Source organism: Ptychodera flava, chromosome 11, assembly GCF_041260155.1.
Source record: "Ptychodera flava strain L36383 chromosome 11, AS_Pfla_20210202, whole genome shotgun sequence".
Lineage (NCBI taxonomy): Eukaryota > Metazoa > Hemichordata > Enteropneusta > Ptychoderidae > Ptychodera > Ptychodera flava.
Genome location: NC_091938.1, coordinates 30,939,798 through 30,960,792, shown reverse-complemented (window position 1 = coordinate 30,960,792; position 20,995 = coordinate 30,939,798). Strand labels below are relative to the sequence as shown.

General features: G+C 35.0%; 1 protein-coding gene across 1 annotated transcript; it reads right to left on the bottom strand.

Annotated features, from left to right (window-relative positions):
- Window positions 1–2,561: 2,561 nt before the first annotated feature.
- LOC139143112 (perlucin-like protein) lies at window positions 2,562–6,562 on the bottom strand. The gene is made up of 6 exons (XM_070713268.1): window positions 6,485–6,562; window positions 5,522–5,602; window positions 4,771–4,923; window positions 4,432–4,517; window positions 3,788–3,950; window positions 2,562–2,722 (listed from the first exon to the last, which is right to left on the bottom strand). The coding sequence occupies exons 2-5, from the start codon at window positions 5,577–5,579 to the stop codon at window positions 3,789–3,791; spliced, it is 459 nt and encodes a 152-aa protein (XP_070569369.1). The 5' UTR covers window positions 5,580–5,602; window positions 6,485–6,562; the 3' UTR covers window positions 2,562–2,722; window position 3,788.
- Between the last annotated feature and the right edge of the window lie 14,433 nt (window positions 6,563–20,995).

Here is a 20,995-nt window from a genome sequence, read left to right as displayed (position 1 = left end):
TCTGTAGAGACGTTGCAGTCAGAAAATTGTAACAACTATAACTCGGTTATAGAACCACTCTTTTTAAAAAGGCAGTAATTTAGCTGAGCGATTTTGACCTAGGTGACTGGATGCCGTACGTAACTCAAATCCCATCGAGAATTTAATTTTCTCGAATATTATGTTACTCTACTGCGTTGAGGTTTGGGGCGCTGTTATACTGTTTCCGCATATAGCGGTAAATTACAACAGCATTACCGCAGTCACTGAAATACGGGGATTTACGGCTTACACGGTGAGAAAGTTTAATTTTATTCCGTAGTCGCAAAACATCATCAGTTTTGAATAATAGCATCTACACTTTTCTCTTTATTTGTATTTACCGTCCGAACTATTTTCAGAATCCGTATTTATTTCGAAAGTTATAATCAACTTTGTGAGTTTAATGGATACATAAATGCGATTGCAGGACACGTACCTCGTTTTATTTTCTCGTCGTGATCGAAAAGAACCAGTTCTGTTGGATCCTTTTCCAGTCACATATCATTTACTAAACACTAAATAACAACAGATGGAAGTTACTTCCAAATCAGATAGCTCTGATAAATTTTTATCGGCTATTGAGTACAAATACATCCCCATAAGGCCTATAGTTATGTTTACTGTTACAGGTTTTGTTCTGCTATACTCCACCATGCATATTTCATGATCGTAATGGTAGGTTAACAATGAAAGCACATCAACAGTGATAAGAATTAGAAAAACCCTTCGTATCTCAACACTGCAAATATTCATAACATTTCTCTTGAAGCCATTTTCTGCATTTTTGGAATTCTCCCTTAGAGTTCTTATGGAGATGCATGTCAATCATAACTTGAATTGGAAAGTCCGCCTCGAAAACGCCTTGAATATGACGTCATTTTTGATAAAGATTCTAGAAAACCACTACAAATTTAGGTCCCTCATGTAGCAGTAGTAGTAGTTTTATTTACAGTGACATATGACATCACTAATACAAAGTAAACTAATTATAAGTCATATATTAGTGTGAGAGGTCAACCAGCCCAACGAGCTTACAAGTCACTGCAAGACAAAATAAGCCTGATTGTATGGATAACTCAATGGTACATGGATAATCGGAGCCAAAGTTAGTCGTACTCTCCGGTATTTTTCTGTGTACATGGTTGAAATGATTTCGACTGTAGAGATCGCAGTCATAATAATCCTGCTGACTTTATCACTTTGAACTGCCTTGAACAGTTGTAACAATATCGTTCATTGCTCGGTGTTACATCAGTTTTTCGTGCTATTTAATGCGAGAGTTTTTGCTACATCACCGCAAGGTGGCGCCCGATTGTACCCAGTTATTGGTGTTCCGTGGGACTTGTCCAGGCTTAAGCATACTCTTATCTTTGAAATTGTGGCCTAAGGAAGGACCGAACCTTTAAACGGGGAGTACTTTGCCGGGTATCATGGTCTATTGTATATACTTAATCCTAGTTTAAACAATAACAAAGGCAACTGCCAGTCCATATATACATTTTGGAATGAAAGCTTCTTTTGAAGACTCTGCTCCAAGATATTTTTTTCAAATTAAAGTATACACAGATTCTTTGTTTCCTAAGGTTCATGGTGTTCATCATTACTTGAGCTGCTGCCAGTCTAATTGATTACGGTACCAAGGGATATTGTAGTATTAGGTTGAAGGGCAATATTTCCCGCTTTGATTGGTTATTGTCATGGAATCGTACAGTTTCAAGCTGATTTAAAATTTTCCCCTCTGCCTGCTTCTCTCTACTCCGTGAGTATATCACGTTGTTTCTTTTCTCCCTTCCTCCCTTTTTATAGTTATATCCAAAAGGTTCAATTAAATTCTGTATTGATTAGCCACTTGGGCTCACTTTCACTTTAGTAATTTCACATAGAATCCGAAATGTTTGGCTTTCTTAGGGGTCGTGCAAATTGCACAGGCATAGGTACCCACTGTTCCATGGTAAGAGAGAAGCAAAGAGAACACAAAGTGCCTCGTCAAGCTGTTTTTGTTCAACTCTACTTCACATTCCGATATTTCAGTTAAAATTGATGTATCGTTTTCACAGATTATCCTGTTGCGTTTTCATCAGAAGAAGAAATAATGGAGCAATGGTGAAAATGGTTGTAAATTTACAAAGTTCGATAATAAAATTACGTGTACTTTAATTGTTTTTTAATATTGTTTTCAAAGATGCTGGCTTTAAATTCACATTTGATCTCAGTTTTTACATTTCGTAAGAGCTCATATTTAAACGAAACATTTTAACATCTTATTCGAAAAAGGTATTTTCTTGTGATAAACATATTTTGGCCAATCTCGTTGCACCGTAGTTCCATAGTTCCATAAGTGTTCCTCTTAAAACGCTTTAGAAACTGCAGTTGATCGACCATGCTGCAAGCCTCGCTGCTCATACTTTGGCATCGAGGCATAGGTGACACCAATACAATCTCGCGAGCAGTCAGAGATGCGATGAGAACCGGAGTGATTGAAGGAGACTCTTCATATCGAACCATAGCAAGCCAAGAATGAAACGAAAAATGTGAATGGGCATGAGTCACAATGAATTTATTGGGAAGAATAATTAAATAGTGACCAGTCATGGTGAATAAAAGCATAAATACAATGCCACTGTAGGAATCAAACCATTATAGCTATGGCTTAATCTTCATATCAGCGGCCGTCTCAGCAAAGGAGTGCTGCAGCTTTAATCTGCAAAGAAAAGTAAGAAATCGCAACTGTTAGACATAGAATAATGTTTGCATTAAAGTCTGAAGTCATTGATGTAGAATGGAAAGGGTCTAAATGTGACCCTTCATCTTCTATAAAAGATGAGAGCATGGATAGGGATTGAATTATTCAAGCCTTTTTGAATTTGGAAAATCGATACAAGAATTTCACAATTACATATGGCACACCATCGTTTACGAGGTGATCTGTCCTCAGAAAGGCCCCTGGCTCTCTGCTTCTATCGCGTTCAATTTACTTACGTAACAGCGTGCCGGAGTATATTTTTGCTTCAATTTTGGGATCACCTAACAGGACAATCTACTGAATTTACCCTGTGTTCATATTTATATGCCCCCGGACTTGGGGCTAGTCCAATATGTGCTGTATATGAACGTTTTTGTATTCTAACACATGCAATTAAGCACCATGGGTTTAAGATATCATTATCTTCAATATAAAGCATACAAGTCCAAAATTGGCGAACGTAAAAAACTTGAAAATTGTTTAAAATAAAAAGATCAGGATGCTTTGACATTTGGTTTGAAGACATCTTATATCAAAATATTGTAGATTCCCGTTGCAATTTGCATTGGAAGTTACATTTATCTTCTTTTGGAAACATTTTGTCATTTTTTGAATTCTTTCTTAAACATCTTACTCGAGCTCTAAGTAGGTATTTAATCTGAATCCCCATCCTATGGTCCTGGAATACTGTCATATTGCTAGGATGGTCACTTTTTGTTCAAAAAATCCCCTTCTGAAAAAGTGTCCGCTTTTATGCAAGATTGCTTTCCAAGGTGAACACGGTTTTTTGCGTTAGAAGTTTTCGTGTATAAGATATACCTATCAGATAAAATGCTGGTCAAAATCATTTAAAAATCAAACTTTTAACATAATTGTGGCCAAATAGAAGCAAAGTATCATTGCCGCTATTTTACTGCATGGGTGCACCACTATGTGAGGAAAAGAGAAAGATAAGCAAAGGACTGGCCGTAACCATGATTCGATGGTTAACACATTGGTTAATATTTATAATATACGACTTACTTTAGACATCACTGTCTCGTGTTTTCCTCTCACATACGAATCCCATGCGAGTTGTACATGGATAGTCATTCCACTTTCCATCAAGGGTAGACCAAAAGTGTGCACAATCCTCGATTGCACCAGCATTGTTTGGCTCTCCAACATTCCAGTTAGTGTAAGACGCCTGTGCGATAATATTATTCAGTAACTGAATATCATTTATTCTTTTTTGTAAAGCCAGACGTAATATCAACGAGCAAATCTGCATGCAACAAATGAATTCGTAGTCTGTTGAAAGAATACTCATGTGTTCATTATCAGTAAGAAGATATCACAGTCTATTATAATTAGTTTCCTTTTTACATTGATGTTTGGAGGTAACAAAAAATCCTAAGTGAATGATTCTGCCTCGCCCGTATCATAAGTTAATTATGCTACAGCGGTTCCTGACTGTATACAGAACACCTTAAAATAAAGATACTAAGTCAAATAATTGTTATTACCAACGATTACTAGTAATGTACGTTCATATTTGAGAAACGAATAGTACACGCATAACCGCCACAATAAGTCAGGTACTAAGCTCCTCCAGGTATACCTTTAAAAACAAACAAATTGCCACATTATACGTGCCCGGTATCAACGTGTGTAATATCCTTGCTTACCTTTGATCCATCTTCCCACTCCCAGCTTCCTTCTACATCCAGGTCATTATATCCAATCCAGATGTGATATATGTTCTGAGTGTATTCTGGTGAAATAAAGACAAAAAGGCAATAAAAAAATAAATTGTTAGCAAATCGTTTGAATATTTCTTGACAATTGTTTTCCCACTTCCACCCTTCACGAAAATTGCATTTGCTTCCTGCATATGAATTCATTTATTATATATCAATCATTGGAATGCTCTTTCGCCCATGTACGCTGGTTAAACATACCAATCAACATGCTGGAAAATCTAAGCATTCGTAAAAATTCCTTTCCAGGGTTCAAGTAAGACTTACGTTTCAGAAACAGGTTCTCCTCGGCGTCGTTAACAACTGCCAAGTTGGCTCGCATACCTTCACAGGTAGTTTGGGCTTCGGCATAGGTATACATGGCATACGGATACCCGAAGTAACAGCTAGTTTTGAACTTTATCCATCCCGATTGGCATGCTTAAGATTAAACAAACAATAAAAAGTAGAAGGAGGAGGGAGGACGACGTCATTATTAAAGCTTGAACTGCATCACAAGAGACAAGAACGTGAAAAAACAGGTTGCTGAGAAATAAATATTGAAAGGAAACATTAAAAAGTAATTGATAGGCATAAATGTACACACTGCTTACATTTTAATAAATTCAAAAAACGAATGAATGAATGAATAAATAAATGAATAACTCAATAAATAAATTGATATCTATATCTATCGCTATTTTGTCTACGTATTTATTCTGCTAACATTTATTTGCATATGTTCTTTTTCTCGGTGTAATGATTAAATTTGATTAGCGATCTCTATTGATTATTTTTGTTACACTGTGTGTATCTTTTTTCCCGTAGGCCTTAATTACTGAAATAATTTGAATAATACATCGTCATTAGGTTGCTTTATTGTATTAAACATTGCTGCAGAGAGTATAAGGAATTATAAATGATGGTGTAGTACAGTGGTGACTGTTTTAGGCGTTCTAGGAGTATAGGTATGATGCAGTACACTAGGCTGTGTGACCGATCAATAGACGGAAAAAATAGCTAATATTTATCTACTTACTTCCAGCAAAGGTACCTGTGAACATCATACAGGAAATGAGAGCGACTATCTTCAACATTTTGTAAACGCTAGGAATCTTCCCTAATGAATAGAAAAAGGTGCGCATACAAGATGGTGAGTGGTATATAAGATATATTAAATTGACATGTACAAATGAATTCTGATACTTTTGGCAAGAAGAAACCAAATAAACGGGGTAAAGACGTAAATGAAAGGAAAAACATCCCTTTAACTGAAAAATGCCGAAAAGTGGAGACTATGAAGACGATTTTATACCATTCAATATCCATCTTTGTGTCTTTGTGATTCCATTTATAAAATATATATCAAATTATCTATCAAATTATCTATCTATCTATCTATCTATCTATCTATATATATATATATATATATATATATATATATATATATATATATATATATATATATATATATATATATATATATACATATATATATATACACACACACATGCAGTTATACATGTGCAAAGAACCCTGTAACTTAAGCCTGCCCCTGAGACTTTCCATTGGTCTTTCCATAAACTCTGTCGTACAAGGAATATATTAAGTATTATAACGTGTATGGTTACAATTTTTATTTTGAAAATAATATGGGATATTCCGAGAGACCATTTAAGTGAAAACGAGGAGATTGGTCGACGTGATTCAAATTTACTCGTAATTAAACAAATAAACAATCACATATTATTGGTATTACGAAAACAAACAGTCAAGCCATATGTATATTTGTAATCAATAGTTCATAAATATTGGAGTGTATAAACAAATGCCATAGTATTTTCAATTGTAAAATGACTTAAATTCCTGACGCTAATTTCTTCGAATTCATTGTGAATTACTTATGACCATTTTTTAAAAACATACATATGATGTTATAACTTGAATGCAAAATAAACATACTGTTCAAAACATATACAATATCATTATCGTCATGTCTTACCTGGTTTATGAGAAAGGTTGATCAATAATGAATGCTCAACGCAACTTGCTTTTCCTAGGTCGGTAAATTTTCCTTTTATTGAATTTCGTTGCTACTATAATTATACATTTGAATAATTTTCAAAGAAGAATGGCATTTCAATGCCATTCGGAAATGACGGTACATAAGTTTTGCAAACGGACAAAGAGTATGCAAATGATCTGTCACATTTCTGATTGGTTTACGAGAAATGTTTGCTGTCACCGTGTAATAACGTTCCATCCGATTGCTGACGGAATAGTTCACATCTTTGAACACAAGTCATTTTCGAGTGAATGATCACCAAGATGCTTTCAAATTATTTCAAAAACACTTTGTAAATGCGATTACAGTGTATCGTTATAAATCTTGATTCAAATGCCTACAATCGACAACTAATGATGAGAATAACCGTTACATATGTTAAAATACTTTACTATTTGCGGTTGTAACTTCATAAATATCAACAATATTGACATTATTGCGAAGTTTTCCTTACAACTTACCTTGATAAGAAAATACTACCAGTATATTCAGACTTCGACTTCCACTGACCACTCACAGATATATATCCGTCTTCTCGGTTCCAGATGGTATGGAGTGTTCATGCGAAATGTTACGATGTGTATGCTGGGGTTTAAATACTCATCATACTGTGAACGAGAATCTTGGATGACCTTTAAGGTATATTTCCAATCCGTTTATCAGCAAACGAGAATTATCGCATAAATAAAAAGAATAAACGCGAACATTTATTTATTTTTATACGTACAAAAATCGGTTACAATTTATTGTGCTCGGAAATACCTATGACTTTGTTAACAATAATGCCTATGATGTAATGTTTGTTTTGTTGTTGCTCTGTTATTAACACAAAACGATTCAGTATTTACAATAATTTCAAAGTAATGTTGCTATCTTCAAAAGGGCCAAGTCACACTTTACCAAGTTTTAAAAAAAATTTGGTGCCCCAGTTTGATGTCATCACGTTTAAATACTTGCACTGTATTCAGACTACCCCGTAAATGTTCGAACTTTTAAATTTAGAACGCACATTAATGACAAGGATATATGTCTACTAGTATCCATAGTTTGTAAATACAATACTACTAAGACCTAGTGAACGACTGTGCGTATATACTATGCACTCTGCGTTGAAGTACTCCTGTTGACAGTAATCCCACACGCTTTAAAAATGGTTCATGTTATGCTGTGTTGTGTTTCTGGTATTATCTTACCTTATGTAAATTGGATGTAGGGAGAACGTTATGAACATTCAACATATAAAAAGCATTCATTTCGGCAAATGTCAAAATACTCCCCCTTTCTCCCCATTAAAATGTTCAATTGTTGTGTTAGATCTTTGGTTTGAATATTAAATGAATGCGAACATTCTCTTCCCTACAATAAGGGTCTCTCGAAATCCATTCATTAACCAAAAATAAAGAGGACAAATAATAATTTTTGAATAGTTGCATTCAGGCATTTTCGCACTGTATAATCTCATCTGCATGACGCAGATAAGCCATTTCGATTTTTAATATCAAGGCAGATAACAAAATCTAACTGATATAACATGATTTTTGCGTGCATTACTCAAAACTTACTCTTGTTGATACCAGTTTTAGGTATGTGAAAGCACAAATGCAACTTGTTTCTAAAATGTTAGTGTACCAGAAACCCAGATATCAAACATCTGTGATCTCTTCTCAAGTACTACGACCAATACATGTACCTCAGTCATTGTCTCCTAATCCGTTATTGCCAGGGCACCTCGACTAAACGAGTCACTGAAAAGTCATGAATAAATTTGATATCGTTAGTCTAAAAATTGGCGAAATAGTAATTGTGAGGGTCAGTAATATTTGACTTACTAAATACTACTTTGATCGTATCAGGTAAACCGTCACATATGCGAACACAAAAGTTTGATAGACGAGAAAGAGTTCGTTTAAAACTTATTATTTGGAAACTGTAGAATATATTTTGTTCTCAAGATAAGTTATCATCTGGGACCCCAGCTAATTCTACGCTACCCGACAATATTATCTTCTGTTACGCTATCCGACAATATTATCTTCCAAGACAGCTACTCATTGTAAAGGACCTTCTTGTTTTGTCTTGTCGAGCGCGATCAGAAACTTGGAGACGGGAATCGACATTATGTCGACTTGAAAAGACATGTGTGTATTTTGTTATCATACGCAAACCTTCCCTCAAGCTATTTTAAGGACTATCACAACAGCTTAAAAGTCTCATCGCAGAAAAAGGTATAAATGACGCAGATCAATATTGATTTTTCAGGTTTTACAGGTAGTAAAGTCATCTTCAATGTTAATACCTGTGTCACTAAATGAATCAACTTACAACTTATCTTTTAAAGTGATGAAGTTGTTACTAAATCCACTGTTAATTGTCGTGTCTTGGAACCGAAACGAATTTGTTTTCATGTAGACCTAACATAAAGGGGTCCTTAATTTACCCTGCGCTAGCATGATATTTAAAACCGAGGCTTGTTTTCATATCTCGCCTATCAAACAATTGGCATTTGGACACTGTTTACGAGCTTAATGCATCAGAATCATGTAGCAGGCCATTACGAGATTAAAATCAAATTAATGGGAAATTAAGATTAAAATAATAATTGTGCGTGCATTGCTGAAACTATATATATTTATATATATACATATATATGTTAGCTCATATATATATATATATATATATATATATATATATATATAATATATATATATATATATATATATATATATATATATATATATATATATATATATATATATATATATATATATATATATTCGATGTAAACATAGAACAGCAGCCTTTCAAACAAAAGTTTTTTCCCAAAATTATTTAGCCAAAAGGAAATCAAAATGGCCAGCAAATGTTTGCGTTTTCTTGCAATAAATATGTGTAATACAAACACCAAATATACACCTGTCTTTGCCATCTTGGTATGCACAATCAATTTACTATGACACTTCGATTTCAAGGGTATGTACAGAAAGTAATGAATAAATTAGTTATTTTTCAGTCTAAAAATTGCCGTGAGAGTAATTGTGAGGGTCAATATTTCTTACTCATTTAATACTTCTCTTCATATAGATATAGAAAGTCATGAATAAATTATCTATCTTTTAGTCTAAAAATTGCCGTGAGATTAATTGTGAGGGTAAATGTATTTTTGGATGATTTAATACTTCCCTTCATGTAGGGTTTACCACAAAATGTACAAGGCTGGAAACTCTGGTCGTGTTCTTTGAATAAATAATCATTAAATATATAATTATTTAAAGTATCTTCAAGAACTTTTATTCATTTTACAAATCGTCCTTGTTTTGTAACGTTGAGAAAATAATAGATTTCATATTCTCGTAGAGTTAATAACATCTTTTGTACGTTTTTGTTACTCTGATCAAAGTTACACTTTCGCAACAGTCCAGTGGTCAGCGTAAGCGTTACACAAACGCGAGACCACCTTACCTCAACCGTCAGTCACACAAGAACCACTTAATAAAATTCTCATCCCTTCAAAGTTACAAAGGATGCAAGATAGTACTGCCATATTTGGGTTTAATGGAGAGTATAATAATGTGTGATAATATCTATTTCTTTCCCTCCTGGTACTAACATCTCGTGGCACTAACATCTGAGAAAATTCATGATTATTTCAGTTTGACACGCTGGCATCCACATCGATATTGTTTCTCGATAAGGTAAGGCCGTGAGTTTCTACGAATTCTACAATTGTTTATCATCATGTGATTGAAGTATTATATTATGTAATTCTTGGAACCGAATCGAAATCGTGTTGTGTAGGGCCAATATGAAAATTTTCTCACAATACTTGAGTGTTAGTCATACAACGCATAATATATTTAACTTGGGCTTGATTGTTTCTTCTTCAAAATATTTTTCACTCGGCAATGTTTACGAGCTGTATTCACCGGCGAAATGATGTGAATTGCCTTTAGTACGAGCTTTAAATCAATTAAAAGCAAATTAGATTTAAATCTGCACTTGGCGTGCATTGCTAAAACACCTGGTCGGGGGCATTTATTTAGTGCAGTCGATGAAGAAACAGAAGCACAAGAAAGGCCTTTCCCTATATTTAGCATCCAAATAAATATATGTTCATTTTATTGCAATAACACTTTCAAAACGAAACACTGCTGGAAATATTAACTTGTTTTCTGTTATTACATAGACACTCTAACATTGACCCTTAACTAACATTAGTAAATTGCTTGCTGTTTTCGTTCAATGCAATACGGTAGAAGCAAAATATTCTGCATTTATGAAATGTTAGAATTCAGTGCAGAGTCAGGCTTTAAGGGAACGTAGTACACCCATACCAGCAAACAGAATAACTTACCATGTTTTCCGTTTTAAAATAGGAAATTTTCGAACCCAAGGTTACAACTAGTAATTAAAACTGTGCAAGTGTAGGGGTAGTCTTGCAAAACAGTATACACAGTATAGATGTACCAAACCAATAACGTATGATTTTATCGAATTTCTCCTCTGCTATATTTGTGTGACTGTCACAATCTTATGCGTTTGCAGTACTAGCTCTGCAGCGCACAAATTCCGTTCGCATGGAAGTTGAATTTTAATGTCTGTTTTCTCGCCTTTAAATGTATTAATAAAACAACTACGAAAACATATTTAAAACGCAAGAAACACATATTGTGATATAATGATATCCCTCTGCAGGCAGGTATACATAATGTTTTGGAACGAATCCTTCCTGTCATCTCCAGTAACATGAGCACACACAAAGGTATACAATATTCCTGTACATTGATATTTACGATCAAGATATATTTGACATTTCGCTATCATGTGTATTGTATCAAGTGTAATCACTGACAAAAGCAAGACTTATTATTTAACAATATTATTTACTTCTTTCGTAAACTATGTTATAAAGAAAGGTCAAGTGATATAACCAAGACAATCAAACTCTTGAAATGACTTGCTGAATTGCCTGATTTTTATTTTTGAAGCATGATGTACGTTTTCGCGGAGACCTGTGACATAGCCAGTTTTGTTTCTTTCTAGGGGTGAGACACTAGCACTCTATGCACAATGTTGCTTTTACAGTTGATAACTGATCGCGAAATTAATGTGTTTATTTTACGAAACTCGTGTATATGAGATAAACGACGACACAATATTTCAATCAAAATTACATGCCAAACAAACAACCAACCAACCAACCAACCACACAAACCAAAACAGAAACTCACGATAAGACCGTAAAACCAAAATATTATTGGTTTATATACACAATACGCAATTGCCTTCTAAAAATTTTTGAACACATTGGGGAAGACGAGTACTTATGAAACATGCATTTATGAATGATTATTCACATCCATCAAAATTGCCCTGAATTTGTAAGTTTTATAATTTACTGTTTTCGCTTTACATTCAAGTCATAGTTAGATATGCTGTAGTTCATTATTTGTGTACCAGGAGTTTTATATTTCTGCTGTCCACAATATCCCCGTATCAACCATGGATCGTCTTCAAGGATATCTCAGCAGTCTGCTTTCCAAATATTCGTATCTCTCAGGTTTAGGTGCTAATGCACTGTGCCTAAGCCCCACAGTATCTCTTGAAGCTGAGAGGAATGCACACCATAAGCTCGTGCTGAAACATATTATTCAACAACTAAGAATGGTTTATGATTTCACGATAAAAAACCACCCCTCTTGCCACACAGCTTAGTGTGCACGCCATACCTATCAACAAGTCGAGACATACAGTTGAATTCGTATTTTGTATCACTGTGTTTATCTCTAACGCATCGGGATAAATATAATTGAGGTATATTTATAGATTATCAAAGTTTAACAGATCATAAATGTATTCGTGGTTGCACTTTCTCGAGCGTATTCGAACTCAAGACTTACCGTCAGCTGGTCGTCTAGCGAAGACATCACAGTCAAAACCACTCGGCTAATCCCACCCTTTAAAAGGGTTTCAACAACATAGCTAAGTTGTTACAATTTTTCACACCTCGATCCCTCCACATGCTGCAGAGTCCACCGAGCGCTCTCACATATACACTCTCTATCATACATCGCACAAAATCTTAATAAAAGCAATGGTGTTCAGTTGTCCACCGGAACACTTCCGTCAACCAGAACAACTATCAACCCAGGGTAGCAAAGATTATGGACCCTGACACTTGTACACAACTCGAAGGAAGTCAGCTTCATATGAGTATGAAAATAAATTAGCATAGGTACCAACAGTATGCCGACCATCTGTCAGAATGTTATGACTGAGGAGTTTCAACGTGTATGTGATATTTCCCAATCCAGTGAACTTGCTTCCTATGCCTAGCGACCCTTTTGTATATTATTTACGCTCCTTAATGCCCCTAACACTCTCAATCATTCATATTGTACCTTAACACTTAACCAGAGAGTCCTTCCCTCTCACCATCAAGCTTGACATTCTTTCCATGCCTTCATCTAATTCTGTAAGTTTATAGATTTTATTTTCTTATTCGTTATTTTCAGTCCTACATTTCATTACTTCGATATCATCGGTAGTGCAGATTGGATCAGAGACAATTTATACATCAAGTCGTCATGTTTAACGTTCTGAATTACTTGCAACAGCCGAAAAATACCACAATCAGACTAATCACACTAAAACGGGATCTTGACGTATTGCTCGCCTTTATCACACTTGCAATTGTCCTAGTCGATAATGGTCTCCACATCGGACACTTTTTGCTGATGGATCTAACATTTAATGGAGTTAGCAGTAATTTACATTTTCTGTGAATTGCATAAGAAGTGTTGATGTCAAGACGTGTTGGAATTCGAACTAAGTTCTAGAAGTTACATGAAACACGCAATCATTAGATACGGCCTATGCACAGCCACTTGCATAGCTGCAGTGGTTGTGCATTGTTATGCTTATAATCACTGATCTACGACGAAGTACTACTAGATATCTGTGAGTAGTTATATCAAACTTTCTAGATGTGTCAGTGTTGATGTACCTTCTCTTCTTTGAACAAGTCCTGTGTGTAGCGGGCTCTGGGTTTAGTCTCAATAATTTGATGTTTTTCCATACAGAATTTGACAGTTTTAAGTTGTATGAAGTGTTCATGAAGGGCAGAAAAATTATACTGTACTGCGTCGTAGATCAGTAAAAATTAGCATAACAATTCACAACCACTACAGCTAGAACAATAGATTGTGCATAGACCGTGTCCAATTTTGCAGAAAAATTGTAAAAATATCGTGATAACAGTATACTTGCAAGATGTAGGTTTCATTGAGGTGAAACAATAGGATCAATGCAAGAATCGAATAAAATAGGGTAGCAAAATCTGAAGGCTGCCAATATGAGGGCGCACTACCTTCTGTAGTATTCTTGTATTGTGGGACACAACATGATGTAAAGTGGTTTTCACGTACGTGTAGCAGACTAGAACTGTGATATGGGCAGTTGTGTTATATCATTTAATTGTGACATTCAAAACACACAGTGTTAATGTAAATGATAAGATGACTGATCACGATATTCATATTATTGTAGATTCAAGGGGAATTTGATTTCTTGGACCGCCGAACGAACCTCGGCACAACCAAAGTACTAACAATAGAAACGAACCATAGAGGCACCATAAAACCAAACGTAATACATGTGTTATTGCTTATTGTAAATATCATCAACATGTAAGCAATACGCCGGTGAAACAAACACGAGACAAAATATTGAATTCGTAATCACGAATTAACATGTCATACTTAAATGCTACAGCTTATAAGAAAATTTCCCCCAACACACTCAGGCACATGGTACACATGACGTGTACGACACCCACTTTGAATGAACGAGACTGAAACACGCAATCATTAGACATAAATTAGTGACGCTGATATCAGCATCGCCCATGCGTTGATACCTTAATGCACAAAAACTGACCACGTCCCTACAAATGAGAAGAGCTGAAGTCTTATGATGCAGTCTTGTCTATATTTCGCCACTATAGACGCTAAGCATTTAACGCAGCTTTTTTATCTAGAAGTTACATTTCAGAGTCTGAAAAAGTTACATGAATTAAAACCATTTTTTGATTCAGGTCCTCATTGCACAAACTGGTCACTGTAAAGATATGACGACTTCCGTCTGAAATAATTTGATTTTTAAGTGAACATTTGTGAACCAATATCGAAAATAAATGGTTTCTATTTTCATTATGAACCCGAACACAACATCAGGTACTATTTCAATTTACTAACTTCTTGCAACTAGACAGGAAGTTTCGTACTTCTACAAAGGCCACTCTCTTTACCTTCTAATTTGCTCTAACTAGAACATTCTGTTATGTTAACGTTCAAACGAAGTCTGTATATTTCGGGACTAAATGCTCTATTCTGAAAGGGAGTTGGTCAGAAGGGAGTGTACATTCTTTTTTCTACTTTTTTACATTTCTTTAAAATTCCATACAGTGTTCAAGTTCCAATTGTGTATTTACTTGCAATTTTGCAGCAGTTTTGTTGTCGACTGCCCTCTCAGGCCTGTCAGGACTCAATGATCGAGAATTCATTATAACACTGAAAGCAAGGAAATGTTAGAGAGACAAATAGGTCACTTTTAGCAATATATTCATATTCCACCTATGCAACTATATTCTTAACATTTATCGAAAACAAAGTGAAGATTCTACATTTCTGAAAATTACACAACGTCACAGAAAGATCTGTGCCAAGGGTTTGTCGTCATTATATTCACTTTAGTAACTGTCTTGACATCAATCGAAGGATACTGAAATGCAAGAGAGAAATGCGTTAATAACGAGATCATAAAGATAATAATCTTATTTTTATATCTTCTTACTCGCGATTTATTTTAGTTTACGATGAAAGAATATTATATAATAGTTGATAACCACATTCCCAAGTGTAGCTTTTAATCATTTGAGTGCGACGTTGAGGGTTGAACTTTAAACCATGCCGTTAGATTAGGCTACAAGTCATTTCCTGTACTCTGAATTTAAGAAAACACAAAACCTAGTTTGAAACGTTCTAGTGAATGTGTATTATATAACAAAAACAGCTAGTGTCACGTTTTTGCCTCACAGATGGTCATATCTAACTAAGGTTATAACATCGAGCTTACCACTATTGTGCCATTCTCTGTGTCATCGCAATCAATGCAAATGCAAATAGCATCAAGCTAGTCATGGATCTTGCAGAGATACATTCTGTAAAACATACAATATGGAGAATATCACTGAGACTTTACATTTTTAAATTTAGAAGTAATTACGTGTGTATGAAGCAATGCATATTATTATAAAGTGTACCGAAAGGTGGAGATCCCTTAGCTTTTGCCCCACTTCACCACATTGCACAATAGAATATTTGCAATATTTCCACATGAGCCTCTTATAAGAGTCAAATCAAGGTAGTACGTTTTTAGTTTCAAACGAAGAAAAATACTCTTGGTTACATAAGTATTATTATTCTTTATTTTTATTACATTTTACCCTGCCTTTTCTTGCTTTTGAGTAAGAGGTTAGCTGACATGATATACATTACTCTACCTGCACAGTCTCCACCAGGTGCGGCAGTGGTTGCTGCTAAAAATGAAAAAAACCCAGAAAAATAACGGAAAAGCATATGGTAAAAAAGTCGTCGTAGAGGGCACAGCCCCAACTGGTTAATGGGTATTTTGATTACAAGTCTTCGGAGAGGATAGACTCCTGTTCACTAATTGAGTCTGTGATTAAAACTACTGCCATACAGATGGGGTTTGATGGCCGAGAATGACTTTCATGGTGGTGAAAAGGTAAAACCAATCTGGGCTGCCACCCTAATTACAAAAGGTCATTGAATAAGTCAATTAGTAATTAATCGACAGGATGTTGCAAAACATTTTATCATCCGATTATAACACATGCAGATTATTACCTGTACCACATTTCATAAAATGTGATGCAGTGCTTCTGGATATTCAACAAAAATTCATTATCTTTGCAAATTAGCAATTAATTTAAACAATACCGCTAAGTGTCATTGAATTGTATTACACCACTGTGAGATAAACATATGTATAACGTTTCGCCGGATTTGATGCAGTATTTGTGGACATGTCACTCTTATTTGGAAAGTTTATTAAGTATGCAAATTAAACATTTATTAATATGATACTGATAAACGTCTTTATTTACCGTTAAAGAAATGTGAGGTAAACATCTGTACCAAATTTCATGAAATTTGATGAACGACTTCTTGACATATCAGCCTAATTACTTCTTTAATATACAATTTTATGACTTTTTTGTTAATTAGTTCCAGAGACCAGCTCTGGAACTGTTAGTTTTTGCTCACTTTCCTTCTTTCTTTCTTTCTTTCTTTCTTTCTTTCTTTCTTTCTTTCTTCTTTCTTTCTTTCTTTCTTTCTTTCTTTCTTTCTTTCTTTCTTTCTTTCTTTCTTTCTCTATTTCCGGTATTACTATCATAGAACATGCTATACACAAATTTTACCTTAATTACCCAGAATGCATTGCGACACGCTTATGACGTCATCGCTCAGCTCGGACGGGTTTTACGGGCATTTCTTGTGTGTTTATTTATTTATTTTTATTTTGCATTGCTCAACTATCATATTGCGTTCAGCTATTAATAATTCTAGCTTTCTTACGCTTTGTTTTTTGTTGCTTTTTGATTTTATTTTTCTCTAAATACTCGCCGTACGTGGCGCTATACTGTTTCGCCAGAATGCTAATGAGATAACAATGGCGGCGGTACGATCGCTTCGCTCGCATAGAGAGAGAAAAGTAGGCTTTCCGTAAGTTTACAAGCGCGGCTGGGCACATCGTGTACCTAGGCGAAGTGGATGTGCTCGAAAACGAAGATCAATGCAAAATTTGGATTCAAAATCGCTGTTTGGCGGAGAAACTGCCCGCCGTATTTCTGAGGAGCCACCAGCGTTTTTCCTATATCAGTCTGCGGGCTGTGGTTGGATGCCGTTTAACGCCGGTAACACAACCTGCCATGCTAGGCATTCATCTGTTCACAGTGAACTGTCTGTCACCGCACCGGCATGCGTTGGCTGCACGTAAAAGCAACTCAACTTTCCAAGATCAAACGGTCAGTATCTTGTGAAAACAGCGACATAGCAATGAAATTGTTTAAAATGCATTTGCCTCGGTTTTCAATTTCAACAGCCGAGGTCCGATGTTTCCTCTCGTCTGATCATCGTCGTAAACCACGCGCCTCTTTACGGCAACAACTCAGCGCTACCCGTCAAGCGATTGATTTTTGCGTAGGTCAGCGAGCGAAAATTATTGCTCTGGCTCGCGAGAATGTCGTCTGATATACATTTCCGTGCGTTGTCGCCCCCGTATGTATCTGTTGCGTTTTTACCGTACATGTAGGCATTTGTAATCTGTGTACTGTAATTCCCCGGACTGCCTTGCTTTTAGTTGTATTATGGTGTTTACTGCTATCAGCCCTAACTACAGGTACGTGCTTGAATATTAAAATCTAAAGCACTCTTTCATTCTGCACCTATCTTTGTCACACATTCTCTTGTTTCTTCCGCGGCTCTGGTCTCTGGAACTTCGCTTTTGCTTGCAAATGCTTTCTAGTTTTTAAAAAAGTCGTAAGACTGTCGCCAAGTTGTGCACTTTGCAGTTGAAAAAACTTTGCCAATAAGAAACAACACCAATCGTAACATTTAAGAAAAGTTTTACGTGCCAAAAAGTCAGACTTACAACGTATCTCTTTCATGGCAAAAAACCATGAATTTCTACAGTGGAACTGATTTAATTTCCATCCGCACCGATATTTCACATCTCAAAATTTGTTTCACGCTAGAAGTCCCCCTGAATCGCCTTTGTTCTAGTATGTAAGATGATTATGGAGGTATTAAGTTTTTTGTTTTCCATTGAAATTGTAATCTAGTGGGTGAATTTTCTGATGAGACACTCTGGTACCAACACAGGCCTGCATGGTTTGCGGATTGGAAGTGGGACTGTTGTTGTATACCACCGACGTTAGCGAGTAAGACAAAGAACTATTGTCTTGAACTGTTTTACCTATGTCATAAATGTTAATTACATGCGCAGTGACATCACTCAGTGAACCGGCTTTTAATTTGAATCTCACCTAATCAAACCTTACAGGGAATCTATTTCCTGCCACTTTAAAAAACTACTTTGCCAGGTGTATCCAGGTAATGTGAACAAAATTACAGTATTTCGTAATATCCGCATATTTTTTTAATTCATCGACGATGAACAACTCTTACCGTGCCATCATAATGCTTCGTTATCTATTTATGATTCACTGTTTCATTATTTATTTAAGAGAAGCATAACGTGTCAAATTGCCAGGCTTACCACTTGTCTTTCTGGGTAATGAAAAAGAAATGTACTTTTTCCTAGGAGACGATTTAATTTCTAACCGGAAGCGATTCATATCTCAAATTTCTTTAATAGTCATTCGCAACTTAAAATTTAGCTATATCACTAAAGATATTGGGAGAGGTTCCCAGCGTTGAGTTAGATTATTGACAGACATTTTCTTAGGTTTTCTATCTTATAAATAAACAATCGGATGAACAGGAAATGTCCTATTAGCTCTAATATATCATTTCAAGATTCCAATTATGGACTCAAAAAAGAGATAAGTATATCGTATGATAAAATTTTCGTTGTTCTTGTCCTAAATATCGAGTACTTGTATTTTTGTCTTCTTGCTAGGGAGGTCGAAAATCAGTTTACACAAATTGTCATCCGTGAGACGCGAATTTTGACAAAATCCTAACATTTCAATTTAACTACTTCAATTAGAGATTAACTTTCACGTAATTACTGACTAAATCCTACCAGTTGGAGACTTTGTGGGAAACCAAATTTATGGCAATTATCTTCAGTTATCTAACCTACAACCTATTTTTTAAATAGTACGTTATCCTGTGTAATTGTTTACAAATTATAGTTCCCATAGACCCTGTAATTTGTTCTTACTCCTGTTGGTTATCTAAATGAATAAATTAATACGAATATACTATATAATTGTTAATTAAAATACAGCAATGAAATTATTGGCGTCTCGAAATGAAAGACGTACCGCATGTTAAATCAAGGTTTGAAAAAGAAACAGTTAAATCAGTATAAATACGTACATTTAAAAATATCAACATATAGATAAATCTATAAATGTTACACAAAGATGTCAACTGCTTCCTTTTATTTCAGGATGCCAGCGATTCCGATTTCACAATGTGTTGTTGTTGTTATTTATTTAACTGGATCATTTAGCAGGAACCTACTTCAGTATAACAGTTACGATTATGCCTACGTACAGCGGATATTGAGCGACAGAAGGTACTGCACAATGGACCTACTTGCATAAGACAGGCAGTATCACAGCATAGGGCAAAATGTGGAGCTGACATACGGAGTCAAAACAACGAAGAATTAAAAATAATTAAGATTAAATTACATTTTTCTTAGGTGGAAGATGTTATTCTCGGAAGATGTTATTCAAGATGCAAGATGACACAAAAGTCAAACCGATCACTACAAGGAATATTAATGAGGAAAAGTTAAAAAAACTGCTGACCTCAGTGCATCTTTGATCATGTTTATTCCATAATAAGTACATAAATGAGGCAACAGTCGTTTTTCATAATCTCAATGAGATGGCTACAATAGTCAGATTGTTATTATGAGTTGAAGACAAAGTTAGCGTGTAAAAATGTAAAACTTACCTCTTGTCACATTTACGTCTGAAAAAAGGAAATCAAAATTTAAAGTCAGGGACTCATGCCATTTCTATGTAATTGTATATTCGTTATGGTTTCCATCGACACTGTTAATTGATCTTACTCCTATTGATTATCGGAATGAATGAATAAATATGAATAAATAATATCAATGCTAATGTCAATACAGCAATTACATGACTAGCGTGTCAAGGTGAAAGACTTACCGCGTGTCACATCAGGGTCTGAAAAAGAAATCGTTAAAATAATATTAATATAATTTCTATTGACCCTGTTACTCGATCTTACCCTTGTTGATTATCCGAATGAATAAATAAATATGAAAATGATATCAATGCTAATGTAAATACAGCAATGACATGGTTAGCGTGTCAAAATGAAAGACTTACCGCGTGTCATATCAGGTTCTGAAAAAGAAATTGTTAAAATAATATAAATATATAGATATAAAACTGTCGACAGATAAATCTATAAACATAACATAAAGATATCGACTACTTCCTTATATTTCCAGTGCCAGCGATTTCGATTTCAATCTTTTTTGAGCCATTATTTATTATAGTAATGTTGGCTATTTAAGGTAGTGTACGCCTCGAAAGAGAAAGATTTAAACTTTCTCTAAAATATCCTCAATGAGACTTTAAACTATTCTCTTACGAAATCAACAATAAAAATCAGGAGTCACCGTGCAAAATTT

Coding starts and splice junctions, on each gene's coding strand:
- LOC139143112 (XM_070713268.1), bottom strand. CDS start 5,579: ATGTTGAAGATAGTCGCTCTCATTTCCTGTATGATGTTCACAGGTACC. Junction 4,924..5,521: donor CACAGGTACCTTTGCTGGAA/GTAAGTAGATAA, acceptor TTTAATCTTAAG/CATGCCAATCGGGATGGATA. Junction 4,518..4,770: donor GGAGAACCTGTTTCTGAAAC/GTAAGTCTTACT, acceptor TTATTTCACCAG/AATACACTCAGAACATATAT.